Genomic DNA, 18,195 nt, shown 5'->3' with positions numbered 1-18,195 from the left:
CTCCCGAATGTGTTTGATCCAGTCCTGCTTGTTCTCAATACTTGAAGCCTGGGACACAACACATGATAGGGTCAGATAAAGGTTAGATTTGCAGGTCATAGTATGTACAGCTGTTATCAGAATCAGAAATACTTTATTGATCCCTGAGGGGAAACTCTTTTGTTACAGCAGCTCGCCTTTACGTCAGTGCACACAGGAATAGAAGTACTAGCAAAAAATATAATACACTATAATACAGGTCAGAAAATAAATTAAGTACCAAGTGGGTTTACTGGTTGATGATAATAATAAGGTATAAGGTAAATGCCCGCAGTGTAGCCAGGTGTTTTTTGCTGCTTTGTCACATACAGACACAGACAGAACATGAAATCAGCAACAAGAGATGTGAACAGCGGAGAAATATAAAAGCAGTTGCCCTTCTGTTCACTTGGCCTGAATGAATTAATTGCTGACCCTAACACAGTATCAGGTTTAATTGAGCAATTATATAGTCTGTCTGATCCCACAAGTGTGCTTTGATCCCTGCAATCTTGTACTTGAGTCACAGACATGTGAAATGACGACAAGAGTGTCTCCTAACCACCACTTAGGGTTCCACAGAGAGACTATAGACATTTATTGTCAGCCTTGTGTTTATTTACGTCACTGAGCCAATGCGACACTGTATTTTACATATGACTACCCTCGTCTGTGTCTTCTCTTCCTCCTTCACTTAGCAACCAGCAGCACCAAGGCTGCTGTGGCACCGTGTTACATAAAACACAGATTGGGATGGTCATCAGAAGTTATGTAATAAGACAGATAGCTGTACAGCACACATTCACACATCTTAACACTGGGATCCACAAGTTAGTGTCTTTCTCTCAAAAACAAACACATATCTACACATACACCCTGCATAAAACATTGCTTCTGACTCACTGCGTGAGAACTATCAAGTTACTTGTGAGTTTGAATTATGACCTATCAACTGCTATGCTAATGTTTCTGTGTGATGAGTGAATAAGTAGCAGAAAGTAACACTCCAACCCCCTACAGGGAGTGAACTTTCTTGGCTGAACAGAGAGAACTATGTAGGATTAAGTGGGGGTGGACTAGAGACATGGAGTGACTCTTCTTTATGTGTGAACAACCTGACCGCTCCTGCAGAAGGGGAATCATATGGGGGTCTATTTTACACTTACAGTACGCTGGAAGTGGAACTGAAGCACAAATATTTCAGTTCTCATTTCTGGCTTGATCATTTATATCAGATTAAAAAAGGGAAAAGCTGTTAAATCAAAATTACATTGTTAATGTAAATATGAATGCAGTGACTAAACATTGCCCCTTTATCTTCATTCACTATTAAAATCAACATCTTGATACCTTGAGGACGATCTTGTTGTCTGAGGTCGGGGTCCTGCCCACCCACAGGGCAAACTTACAAGGATCTCCCTCCACATGTTCTGTCACTCCAAGCTCTGATGTCTGAAGGGGTGAATAACATGTCAGCAAAGTCACATGATACATAAACAAAAAATGATGCAATAAGAATTTGTAACCAAAATAAAAACAATGTGTGTCATAGAGGTCTTCCAGCTGCCCCAACTCCCAAAAACCAAAATCAATCCTGAACCAAACAGGGTCTTAAGTTCACACTTTTGAGCCCTACACAGTCTTAGGTTGGGTCCAGTTTGAATTTATATTTTAAAATTTTAATTTGATCCATCTTAAGTTGGGCAATCAATACACAGAAATTTACAACTATAATGAGTGGTATATGAAAACAACTATACTGTGGTGTCATCATGTGATAGTTTGTGCTTTTAACATTATGAGCGATGCATCCAAAGCTTCCTAGGATCATTCATAGAGTAAGTTTCCAAGTACATAATAATGGACTTCTCAGCTGTCATAATTGGTAGAAGAAAAAAAGAAATAATATAGTCTGATAAAACAGTACATTACTTACAAAGAGCTTGCTCTTGTATAGGTACTTGCTGCGTCCATTGGAGTCTTTGACTTCTTTGCTGAAGACCAGGGACATCTCAAAGAGGAAGAGGTGCCGGTCGCGGCCCTTCCGGATCAGAGTCTTGGGATCCCATACCTGGAAGGACTCCTGGAGTATCAACTCTCCCTGGGAGTCAATATTCCCATCAAACCCTGAGATAGTGAAGGGAGAGGAGGAAAAGGGGTGTTTGCAAGTGTACAGTTTGTACAAACACGCTCGTGGGTGGCAAATGGAGGGAAGCTGAATGAAGTTATTGATGACTCACAGCTGAGTAATGTACTGAATGAATTAAAAGTGAGTGACACGATTCCATTCACAAATGCAGAGTGACAGTTCAATGAAGAGGAAACCTCAGACACTCCGAACACACTCAGTGAGCAGTTGTACAGGTGACTTTCAAAAAACCATGTGAGTTTCATTAATAGCAGAGGTGTGTGTGTGAGGGTGTGTATGTATACCCACCATCCAGCATAGAGAGGTGCATGGCATCATTGGCTTTCTTGGGGACACTGAGCATCACTTCAAGACCATCCTTAATCTCACCTTTACCCTCTTCACAACATGTCAACAACTCCTACAACAGAAGCACACAAACAGAGACATACAGACATTTAAATGAGGAAGTAAAGAACACATTCAATTTTGTTAAAGGGTTCCTACTGTATGCATGTTTTTGCCAGTAAAAAGTGAATAATCCTAGACCAGATATCCTCCCTTTTACATTTTGCTGCACACATGCTGTACCTTGAGAAGGAGCTGGTATTTAGTGATTCTCTGGACTGGTTTGATCAGGTAAGAGGAGATGGAGTTGGCAAGGCGATGTCTTTGCTGGATTTCCTGTAAATCAAAGGGAAACAGACACACGTCTTACAGAAGCTAAGGTCTTCATTATTCTAACTCACGTACTGTACAGACAAACCTTGAGAGCTCAAAATAAAACATTTTCCAACAGCCAGTGTCAGACCAAATATTTTGAAGAGTGAATATTATACATGAAAATTCTCAATCTCCACTCCCTGGAGATGTAATCTCCACTCCCTGGAGATGTATATGCACCAAACTCCAAGAAGCATTGTATGAATTACAAAATGTTAAAAAAAAAAAAAACTCATCCTAACTCTAACATCACAAATGATTATACATCAAGCAGTACTGGTAGTTACTTACATCAAAATAGGGTCCAGCATGTTCCAGGATGAGCTGAGTGGAGTCGGGCTTGTTCTTACAGTAGTTCACATACATCTGGAACTTATCAGCCTGAGCAGGAGAAACAACAGTACTTTACTCACAAGATCTCAAGAGTCTCAACTTTAGGAAAAATGTGTAATACTCTGTAGGCCAGGTGCTGTATGTGTTTTGGTATTTAAACTTAATATGGACCTAATCATACAGAAAAAAATGCTGATGAAAACAGAACAAATGGAAACAATGTTGGTGCGAATTTGTTATTGTTGAGGGATAAAGGTATAATAACAGCTCAGGAACACAAATACAAACTGAAATATAAAAGTCATAACTTGTAGATATCTTACCCAAGTCACGAAACAATGGCCGACGTCTTCTGGAAGCTGCTCATACTTCTCCAACTCCTTCAGGAAGATACTGTACAGAGACAGAAAGATTTAAAGGAGGAACAATCAATGTTGATGGTAAAGATTACAGAATGTCGTGGATCACGGCTCTACTGACTTGTGATGAAACTCGTAGAGGTCCTGCATGTTCCCAAAGATGATGTGTTCCTTGTTGACAATACCAGGAGGAATCTCCTCCACACCGCTGGTCATCTCCCACAGGTACGTCTGCACAAACACATACATACATACATACGAGAGCATAATAACTTAAAAACCTAGAAATCTCTCTGTGCCAACTCATCTGATGTAATTAGATCATCACATTACATATTTCAATAAAAGTAAATAAAAGTTTTATTATATTTCAATTAGTCGTTTAATTATTTTGTGAGCAACCTACTGAAATATCTAAAGAAAAAGTACAGAGAAAAAGTGCAACTAATTGGAAAAGTAAAATGTAATTGATTTTAATGGAAAATGTTCATGCAATATAAGGACAAAAGATACAAATTGAGATTAACAACAACATTTAAAAAATCACAGCGGGGGCAATGAAGACGACTAAACGACTAAACAGTTAATTCACTACAAGTCCGGAAACATCTAATTTGTCTAAAAATGTAAAAAAACAAAAAACAGGTAAATGAGTGCCTGTTTATGTGTTTGCTACAATACTTACATCCATACACTCCCGTAGGTCTCTGACGTAGGCTTTCTCTGTTTGAATCAGCTCAGCCATTATAAATCTGAAAGGACACGCAAATCGGGAGAGGAGACACTGATGAACATGCTCAGGTGCTGTAGTTGACCAAATCTAATTAAAAATAACCTGTGGTAAAGACTAGTATGGACAAAATAAACCAAAAAAGTATTTAAAAGATAAAGAATTTCACTCTACTTTACTGTTATTCTTTGTAACTTCTATGGTAAGCGGTATACATACACATATACAGCATGATGTGATTATCAAGCAGGAACTGGTCTTATCATGTAATGAAGGCTCTATGTATTAATATCACAGACAAAACATTACATCTTGTACTATACCATGTCTTCTAGGCATAACGTTAAGACAACTATAGCACTATTGCTGTATGTGGATGCATTATAACTCCCTTATGGCTCACTTAAACATATGTACTGTAATTTACAGGTTGTTCATGGGCTCCCCCCTGTATGAATTTCCCCCATAATTAATTTAAAACTAATTGTCACAGATATTCTATATAGCGTCAGGAACACAGAAACATTTTGTCATAAATGCTCATAAGACACATTACTACTCTGCATCCTCTCACATGCACCATAAATTCCATCTCCATTTGTTTACACACTTGATTGGATTTGAAGATTTCAGTGTTCACTATGACATGCTCATGTTTTCTGGGCAATTTGACATTAAACTCCACATTATCTCTAACACTAACAATTTGAAATGAAATGTAAACCTGGCTGTAACTATAAAATGTTAATTGGACTGAAACATAATATGCTTTCATATGTTTGCAGGAAATTACTGAATTATTCATCCAGGCATTTTTCCAAGCCTGTGTAGGAAACCTGTGATGCTGAACGTCAGGTGGTGATCAGGAGAGCATGTGCCAGGGAAATGTCTGTTGTACGTACTCTTTCCTTCGTGCTGACTTCCTCTTCTCCTCGTTGAGTTCATGGGCAGCATCCCTCAACTTGACCTCTAACCCCGGAGCACTGGCTGGGATGATGTCCAGTTGCAGCTCTTTACTCTGAAAAGGAGACAGTGGCTTTTATGTTGTACATAACATTGTGGTCATTCACTAATCAACACACCAATGTGTTCATTAAAATAAACTGGTGGGAGATTGAGTTTAAATAGGAACATGCAGTGATAGAAGGTGAAAATCTACATCTGACCACCTGGTGCAAGCTCCTTGAAACTACAATAAAATTAAAGCCAGAGGTAGTTTGTATGATTAAATTAATCACATAAAACATGATTTTGTTTTAATCTCGCACTAGAAAGGCTAGAGGCAGAGGTTATATCCTTATTACTATAACCTGTGCCAGACATATACTGTATCAAAGGCTGTATCGCGCTATGGTCTTTCATAATACAGCATCAACACAAGGTTTTAGCAGAAAGCATATAAATGAGTTTGTAAAAACATATTAGGAAGAACAGAGTTGATATCTGTATTCTTCTTTGATTTTTATCCATGGTGTGCACTCACAGCCTTGTTGGAGTCGGAAGAAATGCCGAGCGCCGTTTCCAGGCAGGTTCTGTATTTGTCCATGCGGAGAGAGAAGTCCCTGTAGCGCTTGTCCACCGAGGACACCCATTTCTTTATCTCCAGGGCATGGGCGTGGCCCTTGTCACAAAACCCATCCGCCAGCTGGATCAACAGCTTTACCCGCTCTTTGGTTTGCTGTCAATAGAGAGACATTTAGGGAGGGGATGGAGAGAGAAGAGAGATGGCCGCAGAGAGGCAGTGCCAGTGGAGAAAAGGTAGATAAGAGAGACACAGAGGAATAGAGAGAGAGAGAGAGAGAGAGAGAGTTAAGAATCAGTGTGTTGCTTGATGGACACAATAGCTTGATCTCTAACACAATAATAGTGACACACCAATGAGTAAAGAGGACAATACACTGCCCTGGGAATGGGCCTCACAACAGAGCGGAGGACTGTGCAAACACACACAAAACACAACACAACGAGCTGAGCAACAGGCACAAAAATACAAACATACAATTGCTATCCTTCCCACCTTATTACATATTAACAGATCGACAAATAAACATAAACGCACATACACGTACCTTTGCTGTAATCTGGAAGTCTTCGTGCTCTTTTAGCAGCTCTTGTGTGTGGTGAATGCTGGAGCCGGTGGATGTGTGTGTAGACAGGTAAAACTCCCCGGTGTCATGGATCCACTCCAGAGCCTGAGGAAACAACCAATCAAAAGTGAGTACATTTACAGTGCAGGGATTTTAGTTACAGAGTTTGACACGGTCTCTATTAACTATCCAAATCTGAAGACCTGGTACAAGCTGGCACACTCTGAACTCTACAAAGTCATGGGGTAGTTTGTATAATTAAACTCACCATCATCCACTTCATCCTCTCCTATCCAGTGGGACATTTGTATAAATTTGAACTGATCAGGGTTTGATATGTATAGTATTTTCCACTGTATAATTTAAGACTTTATTCATGGAAATTCAGGATTAGGAAAGACACATATAATCAGTTTACCATGCAGATACAATTTGTTACCACCTATCACAAATTTAACTTATCTATACGTTTCTATAATTCAATTGCTAGGAGGTCCTACTTAGTTTCTATTCTTTGTAATGTCTGTGTACTTTATAACCAGCAGAGGCGGAACTGGTCCAATCAAACTGTGAGACCAGAAAACATTTGGGCCCTGGGGATAAAACCTGGATCGCCCTAGAATGGCCATGTCCTAGAAACATCTATGATGTCATCTGATTTTATTGGCTAAACGCATTGCTGTGTGCCTGTGCTGTGCTATTCAAACACCACAAGAGGGAGCAAAGTGCCTTGTATTTAACCAGTCTTAGAACTGGTACACAAAGATAGAGTTAAGATCTTAACGTCCACGGATTCTAACTTGCTTCGGCTTCTTAAAAATAAAGTTTCCAGCAGTCAAAGATAAAAACACTCCAAATGTCAGCTCAGTCTGTGGAGTGTGAATAGATCTTGGCTGCTATTAAAACCAGTATTATCCAAACTCATTCCATCTCATAGGTCCTAGTATCTTTGAACAATGGCAGATCGGAAACTTGTTTGATTGAGAAAATATTGAGTGTTCTTGTGACTTGATCTACCATCCTCGCTCAGATCTCTTATTCTTCTAAAACAAACTTTCCAATAAAAATCCCAGTGGTTGAAATGTTCAGTACTGCCTGAGGGGTAAAAATGAGTGGTTGGAGACTTATGTTTGGCAATACTCTGTAATAAACGTAGTGTTTAAATTTACTGGGCCACATAATGACAGCCGTCTTTTTAGACTGTCATTGTTGCAAATGTCTGCCAGCTTACATCACTTCCAGTATATCTGAAATGTATCATTACTAAGAAAACACAGACCGCTTGATTTAAAAAGAGAGACAGATCAAGATGGAAGTTGCAGCTGTACAGAATGCTAACAGTCAACTTGCTGATTTAGTTTCAATCATCTAAGAGGAAGGAGGTTTATTTCTACCTACTATGTCTGTACTGAATTGAATGACACAATGTACCTATCTGTTCAGCCTTATCTCCAAATTGTGTTTAGAGCAAGTGCACACATACAGTACACACACAATCATAAGCACACACCTGTTTGGCGCTGCGTTCAAACACTACATATTGCTGGCACTGGTCCAGCCTCCGCTTCCTCATTGTCCAGAAGTGGAGCACTCTGTTCTCTCTCTGCAGCAACTCATTCAAGATATCTGATGAAACAACAGAAGCACACAAGATACATTTATTCATGATGTTCATTACTGTAAGTCAGCATTATACAGGAACATACTGAAAACCTGACTTTATAATTCTGTGGATAAATTAAGAATAATAAAGTTAAATAAGCTAATAACATTAATAACAAGCTAATACTTACTCTTAACCTGAGTCTCTGGAGCTTTGACATGGGACAACATGCCGGGCATGTTGACACTGTTCCTGTGCAGGTACTTTAAGAAGACATCAGCATTGCGCCTGGCTAACGTACAGGCCTGTACGTGTGCAGAATGAGAACAGATGTCACTTACAGGTTCAATAGTAATATCCTTCTGACTAATAAAATACTGAAATTAAAACTTAGAAATCACACAAATAACTGATTTAATATGTCTTTGCTTCAAGATAAATTGAAATAACTTCATCTTTCTCACCTTGAGGAAGGCCTCTTTCTGCTCCAGATGCTTGCTGATCATGGGAGTGACGTGGTCTGACTCACTGTTTGGGCCCAGTTTATCAGCACCACCACACCAGTCTTCTTCTCTCTTATACTCCTGCTCCAGGCTTTCTAACACACTGCACACCTGAGACATAGATGATAAAGTACATAAAACCACTGCGCAATGCAACACTGGCCTTCTCTTGCTCCAGGCTTTAACGCAACCTATGAAACTGCACAACCTTGAGAGCAAGTTTTAAATCATAATATGTTACTGCAGGCACAAGTTTATAAGTCTATTGATGCTCACAAAGGAGAGTGCAATTCCCATAATCCTTATTTGTCATTTTCACTCAAACTCACTCCTGTTCAAGATTATCTAACACCTGTTTGAGTTGGTGTCACCCCCTCCCATACACACAACAAAAGTACCTGTTCAGAGGTCTTGTAGAAGGCCACAGATGCATTAACCAGCTTGAGTCGGTCCTCCATCTTCAGCATCAGCTGCTGCCAGTGGTCTGCCACCTTAAAGTCAAACAAAACATATCAGTTTACGACTTACGGCTTTAAAATAGCCACCACGTCACCTACATTATTATTCATGTTTTCCTTTAGAGATGTATAAAATTGTAAGAGAGCAATACCTTTTCTGCACAGTCTCTGATCATATCCATGTCGTAGTGGTTTGCCTGGAGTAAAGCCTCCGCCTTCTGCTGTACCTGCAGCGCACTCTGATGGGTTTTCTACATGGGGGATAAGGGTGAGATAAAAAAACAATGAAATTCAAGAGTTATATGAATCTCTATATCACAATGATTGCTTTGAAAATAGGACCCCCGCTTCCTGTTTTCCCTGCAGGGCAGTTTGGTAGAGGAAAGGCTACATAAATAAAAGTAGTGTCTGATTATAGCTGTGTCATAAAGATTGTCCTGGAGTGAGCATTCTGGAGAGGAAATGAGATAGGGAGGTAAAAAAAGACAGTATCTGGTGCTTTTTGTGTCATAGCGGTTAGCCTGAGAATAAGGCTTTTGCTCCTTGCTGGACTCAGTTCACTAGAGGGAGGGAAAACAGAAGGAGATAAAGGAAGAATGAAAGATTTCCTGCCACCTTTGATAACGTTTGTAGCACCTGTAGGGTACTGTCAAAGAGGACATTCCCATATCACTTGCTGTTTTCTCACCACACAGGACCCATTTTGGGTTTCAGGGACTATAGTTATGTATAGTTATGTGCGTTAAAATTCAAGTCTCACATAAGCAATAATCATAAACACAGCTGAGTGTGCATCTTCGTGTGTGTATGTGAGCTCTGTAGAAGTAGGTCAGGTACAGGCCTGCATTAAAATGAGCCAGGCTCGATAGAGTTCAAAGGAAATGCACCCTGCATAATCAGTGGAGAGAAAGGAAATAAAGAAGAAAGGTAAGCAGAGACAGAAGAAAGAGGGAGGTAGACATATTAGTTATTTATAATTCCATTTCATGTGTGACTTGTGATGAGAAGGGGAGGCGGTGGAGACACATATGAACCTGAGAAGAGTTTTAGAAAAGCAAAAGGTTGAACGGAGCGGGGGAGGTGCAGAAGCGATAAAAGATGAGGGAAAAGGGGGGAAGAAGAATGAAGCATTAAGAGATGAATCAAGACAAACATGATGAAATGGAAGAATAGGAAAAAATGGGTTTAGGATATGTATGAGGAAAACGAAAGACACATGCAACTGAAAGTACAAAGCACATGTAGGACATCAACATGTTGCTTCTAGATTCTTCATGAATAGAGGCTGAAAGGAAAGCAAGAAGAGGCAAATTATATATATTTATTTATTTTATTTTACCTCTATTGCATGTTGGAATTGTTCGTGTTCCTTCTGCAGCTGTTCGGCTTCTTGTAATGAACTGGCTGTGATCAGACCAGCGTTTAACATGGACTCGCCATTACGGATCCAACCCAGCACCTAAACCACACACAGCACACACACAGACACACAAAGAATTTTGTTATTATTCACTTTTTTTTTTAACATACTGGAATTATTTGCACAACTTACGCCAAGAAAACAGCTTTTCAATCACACTCAAAAATGAACCAATCATTTGCAAAAAGGCGTGAGCTGTTCCCCAAATTCCTCAATCTTCTCTGTCATCTATTCTTTGTTCTTTTCTTTTCTCCTTTTTCCATCAGCTCTTCAACATTCTCTCTCCATGTGAGCCAACTTTTCCCCTTCATCTGTCTCTTCTCATATATTTTTTTCACTGCTTCTCTAACCTCCTCATTCCCTTGCATCCTCACTGTTTCTGTTTTAATCCTTTGACTCTCTTCAAATTTCACCTTGCACACATTTCCCTACCTACCTACTCTATCCTTTACTTATCCCTTTCTCCCCTTTGTACATAATCTCTTCAACTACCACACACCCCACCTCACACACACACACTCCTAGATGCACACAAAATCCCATTTGCTCATATTTTGATGGCCTAGTTCTAGCCAAAGGGTATGTTAAACACAGTCTGTCAAAGACACCTCTCTCTCTCTGACTCAGCAAGCACACCTGCTGTGCAGAACTGAACCTTGGCTATAAAAGTGATGATGCAACTCAACTCTGACTCTTGTTTTTCAGCAACTTCAACAGGGCCTGTTTCCATTGCACTTGCCCGAGGCAAGATAGATACAAGTGTTAGCTGCTGAATATCAGAGGAGCTGTATGCACACATGACATAACTCGAATGCAGCAGCAACATCAGCAATAATGAGTAAACATATGATTCATTAGTATGGTATGGCATACAATTAGATTTACATAATATATTCCGATATTTCATCACACCACTACAACTGACACCACTTTAGTGTACTTAGAGTGCTTTTATCTTTGTCATAACCCTTGCTCTATCCATAATCCCTATTCTTAAACTGTGCCATTTCATAATGACATACTGAAAGCAGTCCTAACAAGTAACCACCTCTCAGTTTGGGACATTTGAAGCCAAAAAAAGAAAACACACTCACAACAGCAACTGTAGTGCAGTAGTAATCTCTGGCCTGGATTGAAAGGCTGAAATATTTATATCATCAGTAGCAGAAATATACAGGCTACAATTACCAGATTATGGTTGTGTCCAACTTTAGCCTAACAGGGTTGCAGTGATTTCCCAGGATGTAGTGCCTGGTGTCGTGCCCAGGCTTTGTGAGGGGAAGGAAGTTGAGCTGTATTTTACACTGAAATCTGAGAAATCCACATTAAAAGCTACATTTTACATTAGTTTATGATGTGTGCTCAAAGTTGTTTAAAAGTATTTATTATCTTAAAAACCACAAGCCACTGCTTAACACAATTCTGATTTATAAATAACTACTACCTGCACAGACATGCTTACATTCCTGTAACAGTCCAGAGCTGCATATATAGCACTGCCTCTCTGTGTGTAGTAAAAATAACACCAGCATCATACTGGCATCACACTATCATCCTACTGTCAGATCTGTTCATTTTATGCAATGGCAGTGCCTTTTCTGAAATGTTTTCCTGCACTACTCTCTGGGAATAAGTTTGATTATTTTAGTCTCAGTTTCATATTTGCCACCACTTTTGTTCAATTTCTCATTGATTCTAGCGCAAGTTGGAACATAAAGCCTGTTGTTATTCAGCTGCATTACTAACAGGCCTAGTTATGAAAACTGGCTCTGTGTTTGTTTTTGTTTTGCTCTGAAATATCAGTAGGCTACATTGCAAACTACACACAATTGTCGCGCTGTGATTGTATTCAACTACTGAATGAATATTGGGAGAGAATCACTAGTTGACATGCTCTTCACTGACACAACAATAAGCTAAGAAATTCTATCTCTTTCCCTCCCTATCAAGTCAGATTCTGTCTGGCCCATTTGTCTTCTTTTGCCCTGAATTTCCAATTATCTCTCTCTTTAAACCTTGGCTGAACATCCAACCATACTGTATTGCTCTGACTATTCCCCAAAGTCAGAAAGAGATATAGGCAGTGAGAGAGAGAAAGAAACAGGAGGGAGAGAGATTGTTGGCACAGGATGAGTCATCTACCCATGGTCATGTACAGACAGAACATACTGTAGCCTCTTAGCACTTCAACACACACTGCTGTAACGTCATTGTACGCTGTCAGAATGGGTTTCCACATCAGTTTGACCTCGGTCTCAGGACGAAAAAAAGCTTTACAGCACATGTGAGCATTCATATATGAGCACATGTTTGAGGTCTATTTTTCACTTCTAATATCTTAACACTATATACAACTTTATCATAAATAAAATATACTATAAGCATAGCTTTCAGCTGTTTAAAAACCAGCCTTTGTGAGTTTAATACAGGGATTATTCTTTCATAAGTAAAAAGCCTAGCTCTTTTGGAGCTTGTTTTTTAGAGTGCTTTCAAAATCCCACCTATACTTTCCAATCACTGCTTTAATGCTGTATCATTGTCTAAACTTGTTATGGTCTCTTGTCATTTTCTTCTTCGAATATGTACCTGTTTGACTTCAGCCTGTAGATGCCTTAATTGGACACACTGCTCCAGATGTCTCCTGTGCTGCTCTGCCGCCAGGTCCAACTCCTGCTGCTTCTCGTGGAGAAACTCCAGCAGGTCCTGAACCCGCGTGGCCATGTCCACATCTCTGTCGCATAACAGTTCCACACCTGCACACAATAGACATTTTATTATGTTATTAATAATAATCTATCTTTTATAAAAACTGTTTATGTCCTTTTTTCTTCCTAGTTATTCAGTCAATAATCACTTACTGACAAGTAAGACGTATTTAGCAATTCTGCACACATCTCTTCCATATGCTGAATCCACATACTCTATATGGAAGTAGATGGAGAGGTATAAAATATGTATTTCATGAATGTATTCTGTGTTAGCTGCATCTATAGAATAGCAACAGCTGGATGGCTACATATTTCACAATTTAAAAATTATTCATGGATGACATAGACAGCTTACATTTTTAATAAAGCCATGCAGACAGTGAAATGCTGATCTTGTGGAAGCTGACTAAATTATGTCTAAAAGTCATTTTCTGCACAAACCATTAATGACAAATTCAGCATTGGCATAATCTGTACTCATATTTTAGTCCTGCATTCCATAGCATCATTGTGTGCCAGTCGTGATGCCAGCTGCAAGGCTGGCCCTGGTAAATAATGATTGTCCTGAGGCAAGCTTCAGAGGTAGCTCTAGCATATCTACTACCATTAAGGTAGCCATGTAGCTAGCTGTAGCAGTGTAGCTGGCTGACTGCAGAGCCAGATTTTTGCATAACATCAGCCAGATTTGTTCTGTGACAATCTCTGAGGTGAAACATGACAACACAGTAGGCATGGTCCTGGTCAAAAATGATAAAAAAAATGTACTTCTGTGTGTGTGTTGCCCTACAGTGGTTTAACCTGACGGTGAACATGACTCTTACGGATTAAGAGGCAAAATCTGCTAGGTAAAAGCAGATCTGGCTCGCAATCCCTCCTCCTCTTTCCCTTAATTTCTTTTTCATTCCCTCAACCTGTTATTTACTCACTCATTCACTCCCAACATTTCCAGCATCCATCTCCTCCTCTCTCTTAATTAATCCCACATCTCTGCTATTTGCAAATCAAGTTAAAAGGAATGTGTAGCTCCAACAGATTCATCTTACAATATGTGAGTAAAGTACCCTACGTATGTCCATGGTGCATTTAGTCTGTGTTTAAAAAAGCTTTAGGAAGTGAATTTCTATTTCCTCACTCACCAGATGCCTGGACCTCTGTGACATACTGCAGCAACTCTTGTCCCTGGTGGATGACGTCAAAGGTGAGGTTGTTCATAGTAAGCGCCTTGTCTGCATGATGCTGTAGCCTCTGCTCAGCCAGTGTCAGGTCCTCTGTGTCAAAGTCACTCATCTGCTGGGACAGTTCCTCGTTCCATGACTCCAGGTCTGAGATGATCTGAGAGGGTGAAAGGGGAAAGAGACAGAAAGAGTGAGACAGAAGAAGGGTTAACACACAGATAAAATGGGAGAAAAAAAACGACTCTTCACTTATTCATGAAAAGGACTGAGAGATGATAAACACAATTACAAAAACAAATTTCTAGTTAAAAATTATTTTGCTCAAATTTTTTACTTTGTGAGTCAGAATGAAAAATATAGGGAGAGAAAGATTGTATGAAATTATATGTGACAAAGGTCCCTGACTAAATTTGAACCCAGGATGCCAAAGTTTCATGGTGCAAATATTACACTGCTAAAACAAGATGCCATACAGCAATTTGTTTTCACCAGCACAAACATTCACAGGACTGTAAAGCACAGCAAAAAAGCACAGCCATTTCATTAGCCATATCATTTCATGATTAAGAGAATTTTTGAATATCAAGTCAGACAGTTTAATCACTGTAACCCAGCACACTAAGCCAACTGCCATAATAGCAGATAACATATTATACTGGTGATGCACGGCTGGTAAAGCAGATGTACTGAGATGTCAGCGCTTGTCCCTGACTGCCCACACAGACTGAATCATGATACCAGGGGCACCTTGATCCTGGCACCATCCAGCTCTGTCTGTCAATGTTTTTCCTTGTTTTTTTAAAACAAACTCAGGAGGCCTAGTCTACACTTAATTTAAGAATTTACCCACCTCTTGCTCTGGGGCATATGGAGTTACCGTAAATTGTCAAATAGTTGACCGAGGCTTTATTTACTGTAAATGAAGAGACAGACTGTTACCAGAAACAGGTTTTATATTTAACCTTCCCCTTTTGTGTAAGTATATTTTATTATAATTGTCCTGTAAATGTAATAATCCCTGTTTCCTGATTTGCTCTGTTTGTCATAATAACTTTTTGTCACTGCTGTGTGCTGTTGAGAACTCCCTTTTCTGGAGGGCATTTACTATGTAACATCTGTAGGAAGTGTTAAGTTTTATTAAAGGCAACATTGAGAAAGAAGTGGAAAGAAGAAGAAGTAGTTACATGAAGCAGATTCAATCAGAGTTAATTTGTGAGTGAGAACAGTATTTTTGATAAAAAGTGAAACTGTTAAGAGCAGCAAATTGTATGGCATGACTATGTTGTACTGAAAATAAGGGTATGGAAAAAATTATTATCATGTGAGCCCACAGTACAGGTATTGGGAATTTAATTATTTTCCCCTTTTTCCAAGGCTTTATTTAGGACTGCACTCTATGTGTTCAAATAAACTGCACCACTGGCTTTTATTTGGGACCTGTTATTGTGTAAAATCTAATTTTAATGTTAGATTTGTGCCTTCATGATTGACATTTACAGCACTGTGACCATAACATGATTAATGAAAGACAAACTGATCAAATTTCAACATTCATGCTCTCAGCTACTTTAGTGACATGGGCGAAAGTTTGAAGTTTCTCGTACGGTTTCAACTTGTAACCCTAAAAGCTAATGTACACAATTTGAATCGTGTGGAGTTACCATGCCCTTACAACTGAACTTCTATGAGAATCACATGTAAGTAATGGGAATATGTCATGCAGTACCTCATAACTGTGGTAAAATTCGATCTGTGTGAAAAAATGAAAATGAGATGCTTTGGCAGCTGTCCTTTTCAAAGGAAAGTCAAGAAAGTTTAAATGTGGGAGAAAGAGAAAAAGGTAACAGTGATATGCACAGTCAGATACATGTCAAAAGGGACAGAGGAGCATCGATGTTTGCATGTCTGTAATCTTGTGTGACTAAGGCTACATCCACACTACTAAATGATCTCCGTCCAGACAAGCATTACTTATCCGTTTTTGGGTCTCGAAAACGCCGCTGTAGTGTGGACGCTAAATTCATGCGTTTTAAAATGAAAATGTAGTAGTATGGATGTAGCCTAAGATAAGATAGAAAAGCAATGGTGAAGTAAGAAGAGTCCTAAAGTGAAACTGATGATATGTAAGGGAACGTGATCTTCCAGGCCATGGTATTTTTAATTTCCTCCATCTCTCAGGTACTTCCCCAGGTTAGAACTGATACAATCCTGTCGATGTATGTTAGAACACCAAGAGTGCTACAGATAGAGGTTTGATTCATAGTGCAGCAACAGTATATATTGCTAAAACTTGGCAAAGGATGGTGAAGCATTTTAGCATTAACAATTTACTGCAGACTGAGTGTATGATGCTATTTGTCATATGCAACATTTAGGGGACACCAGGGAATAGCTGCCAACTTCTCCTAAGAGTTTGGACTGAATAAATGCAAACAGAGAATTCCATTTTAAGTTTACAATGAAAACTGTACTCAGTATATACAGTTCTACAGTTAGGAACAGTGAGTCCATATCAATTGTTTAAAACAAAACAAAATCTCTATCTCTTATAATTTCTCTCTTCCACTCGGTTTCATTGAGTAGGATAAACTGTTTCTCTCCAACTTTTATGATATGGACAATGAAGTCTGAGAAACAGGGAACCAAGTAGCTATTCTCAGGTTTACCTCCAAACACCAACAGCCAGTCACTAAGCTACAGTAAGTTTCACCATAAATAATAATTTTTTAGGATTCTGTCGTTTAGTGTCAGTGCAGAGAAAGTCCCAGTGTGTGCGACAACAGGGGGCTTCACACAAGATAAGATGAATAAAACCCTGAGTACCAAAACGAACAAGAGGTAATTTGGCTTTTAAGTATTTCTATAATTTAATACTTTTTATATCATGCAATAATATATTAGATAATGTGGTCTGCCAAAAATGGCTAGCGGCTAACTGTAGCTATTCAACAGAGCTAATATCAGAATGGCTATAGTACTTTCCCAAACACACAGACTGACCACTGAAAAAAAAATGCAGTGTATACTGGTACATGTAGGCACTGTGGCCAACCACTGTGATCAGTACACACATTTCTCTGTCAATATGAGTGGCAAAATGTGGTTATAGTTTAATAGACTACATAGACATCCACATATTTAGCTGCAAAATCTTTCTGTAAAGCAAATATCAGTATACAACCTCCTGCTCCTACTCTCCTCTTTTTCACCATATAAATGTTAACACCAGTACTAAACATCAGCAAGATACAAGCAATTCCAATAACTCAGGATCATCTATATAATTCTCCAATTTCTCTGTGAAAGAGTGTGTTAGTACTTAGTCTGTACCTATTCTTCTTCACTGAACTAAGTATGTAATAGCAGTACACCTTGTGACAGCTGCTTTCCACATATTCAACTAGCACAGCAGGGAGGTCACAGATAGTAAGAGACCTGCTCAGCTCTCTTGGAAACAAATACCTAAACACAGGCAGACCACGGACTGTCTCCTCAAACCTGGGTTCAAACAAACCTCGAACCATGGAGACATCCTCTAACTGGTGAAATCCAAGGTAAAGCAACTTTTTTTTTGTCTTGGACAAGGTTTATTACAAGTTGTTTTCGATATTATTCAAAACCATGAACAGAAAACAATACATAAAAGTCTATTTCATAACTGGAAGGTTCTTTGTGCACCTCCCCATTGAATATGTTTATCCAAAAGTAAGATAAACGTCTTTTGCAATAAAGAGCATTATTCTCTCTCCACATAGAGAAGCATGCTTGCTTTATGACAGCAGACAAGGTACTCTGGGAATTTGGATTCACACAAATTCCCCTACTATAAAATCTCCTCTGTATAAAAATATGTGACTTTCTTGGCCAGCACACGGAGTAATCTTATCAAGACTTTTCACAGCAGAATAATATAATACCCACTATAACCAATATGATAATTTTACAAATCT

At 39.1% G+C, this 18,195-nt stretch overlaps 1 protein-coding gene across 7 annotated transcripts in view; it reads right to left on the bottom strand.

Moving 5' to 3' along the window:
- The window catches only part of triob (trio Rho guanine nucleotide exchange factor b), a 109,897-nt gene that overhangs the window by 26,836 nt on the left and 64,866 nt on the right, over positions 1-18,195 (bottom strand). For all 7 annotated transcript variants that reach the window (XM_044207836.1, XM_044207835.1, XM_044207829.1 and 4 more), the window contains 20 exons: positions 14,207-14,402; positions 12,949-13,115; positions 10,282-10,401; positions 9,095-9,193; positions 8,883-8,975; positions 8,446-8,595; positions 8,172-8,286; positions 7,889-8,004; positions 6,361-6,483; positions 5,775-5,969; positions 5,194-5,309; positions 4,247-4,313; positions 3,683-3,792; positions 3,526-3,595; positions 3,161-3,250; positions 2,738-2,830; positions 2,456-2,567; positions 1,955-2,145; positions 1,369-1,470; positions 1-48 (listed from right to left, as the gene is read on the bottom strand). The exon at positions 1-48 is cut by the window's left edge and continues 92 nt beyond it. In XM_044207836.1, the coding sequence (XP_044063771.1) occupies positions 1-48; positions 1,369-1,470; positions 1,955-2,145; positions 2,456-2,567; positions 2,738-2,830; positions 3,161-3,250; positions 3,526-3,595; positions 3,683-3,792; positions 4,247-4,313; positions 5,194-5,309; positions 5,775-5,969; positions 6,361-6,483; positions 7,889-8,004; positions 8,172-8,286; positions 8,446-8,595; positions 8,883-8,975; positions 9,095-9,193; positions 10,282-10,401; positions 12,949-13,115; positions 14,207-14,402 (2,373 nt within the window). The remainder of the gene's footprint in view (positions 49-1,368; positions 1,471-1,954; positions 2,146-2,455; positions 2,568-2,737; positions 2,831-3,160; positions 3,251-3,525; positions 3,596-3,682; positions 3,793-4,246; positions 4,314-5,193; positions 5,310-5,774; positions 5,970-6,360; positions 6,484-7,888; positions 8,005-8,171; positions 8,287-8,445; positions 8,596-8,882; positions 8,976-9,094; positions 9,194-10,281; positions 10,402-12,948; positions 13,116-14,206; positions 14,403-18,195) is intronic.

The sequence above is a fragment of the Siniperca chuatsi genome, linkage group LG9, assembly GCF_020085105.1.
Source record: "Siniperca chuatsi isolate FFG_IHB_CAS linkage group LG9, ASM2008510v1, whole genome shotgun sequence".
Taxonomy (NCBI): Eukaryota; Metazoa; Chordata; class Actinopteri; order Centrarchiformes; family Sinipercidae; genus Siniperca; species Siniperca chuatsi.
The sequence above is the reverse complement of the archived record's forward strand: the minus strand, read 5'-3'. Positions and strand labels throughout refer to the sequence as shown.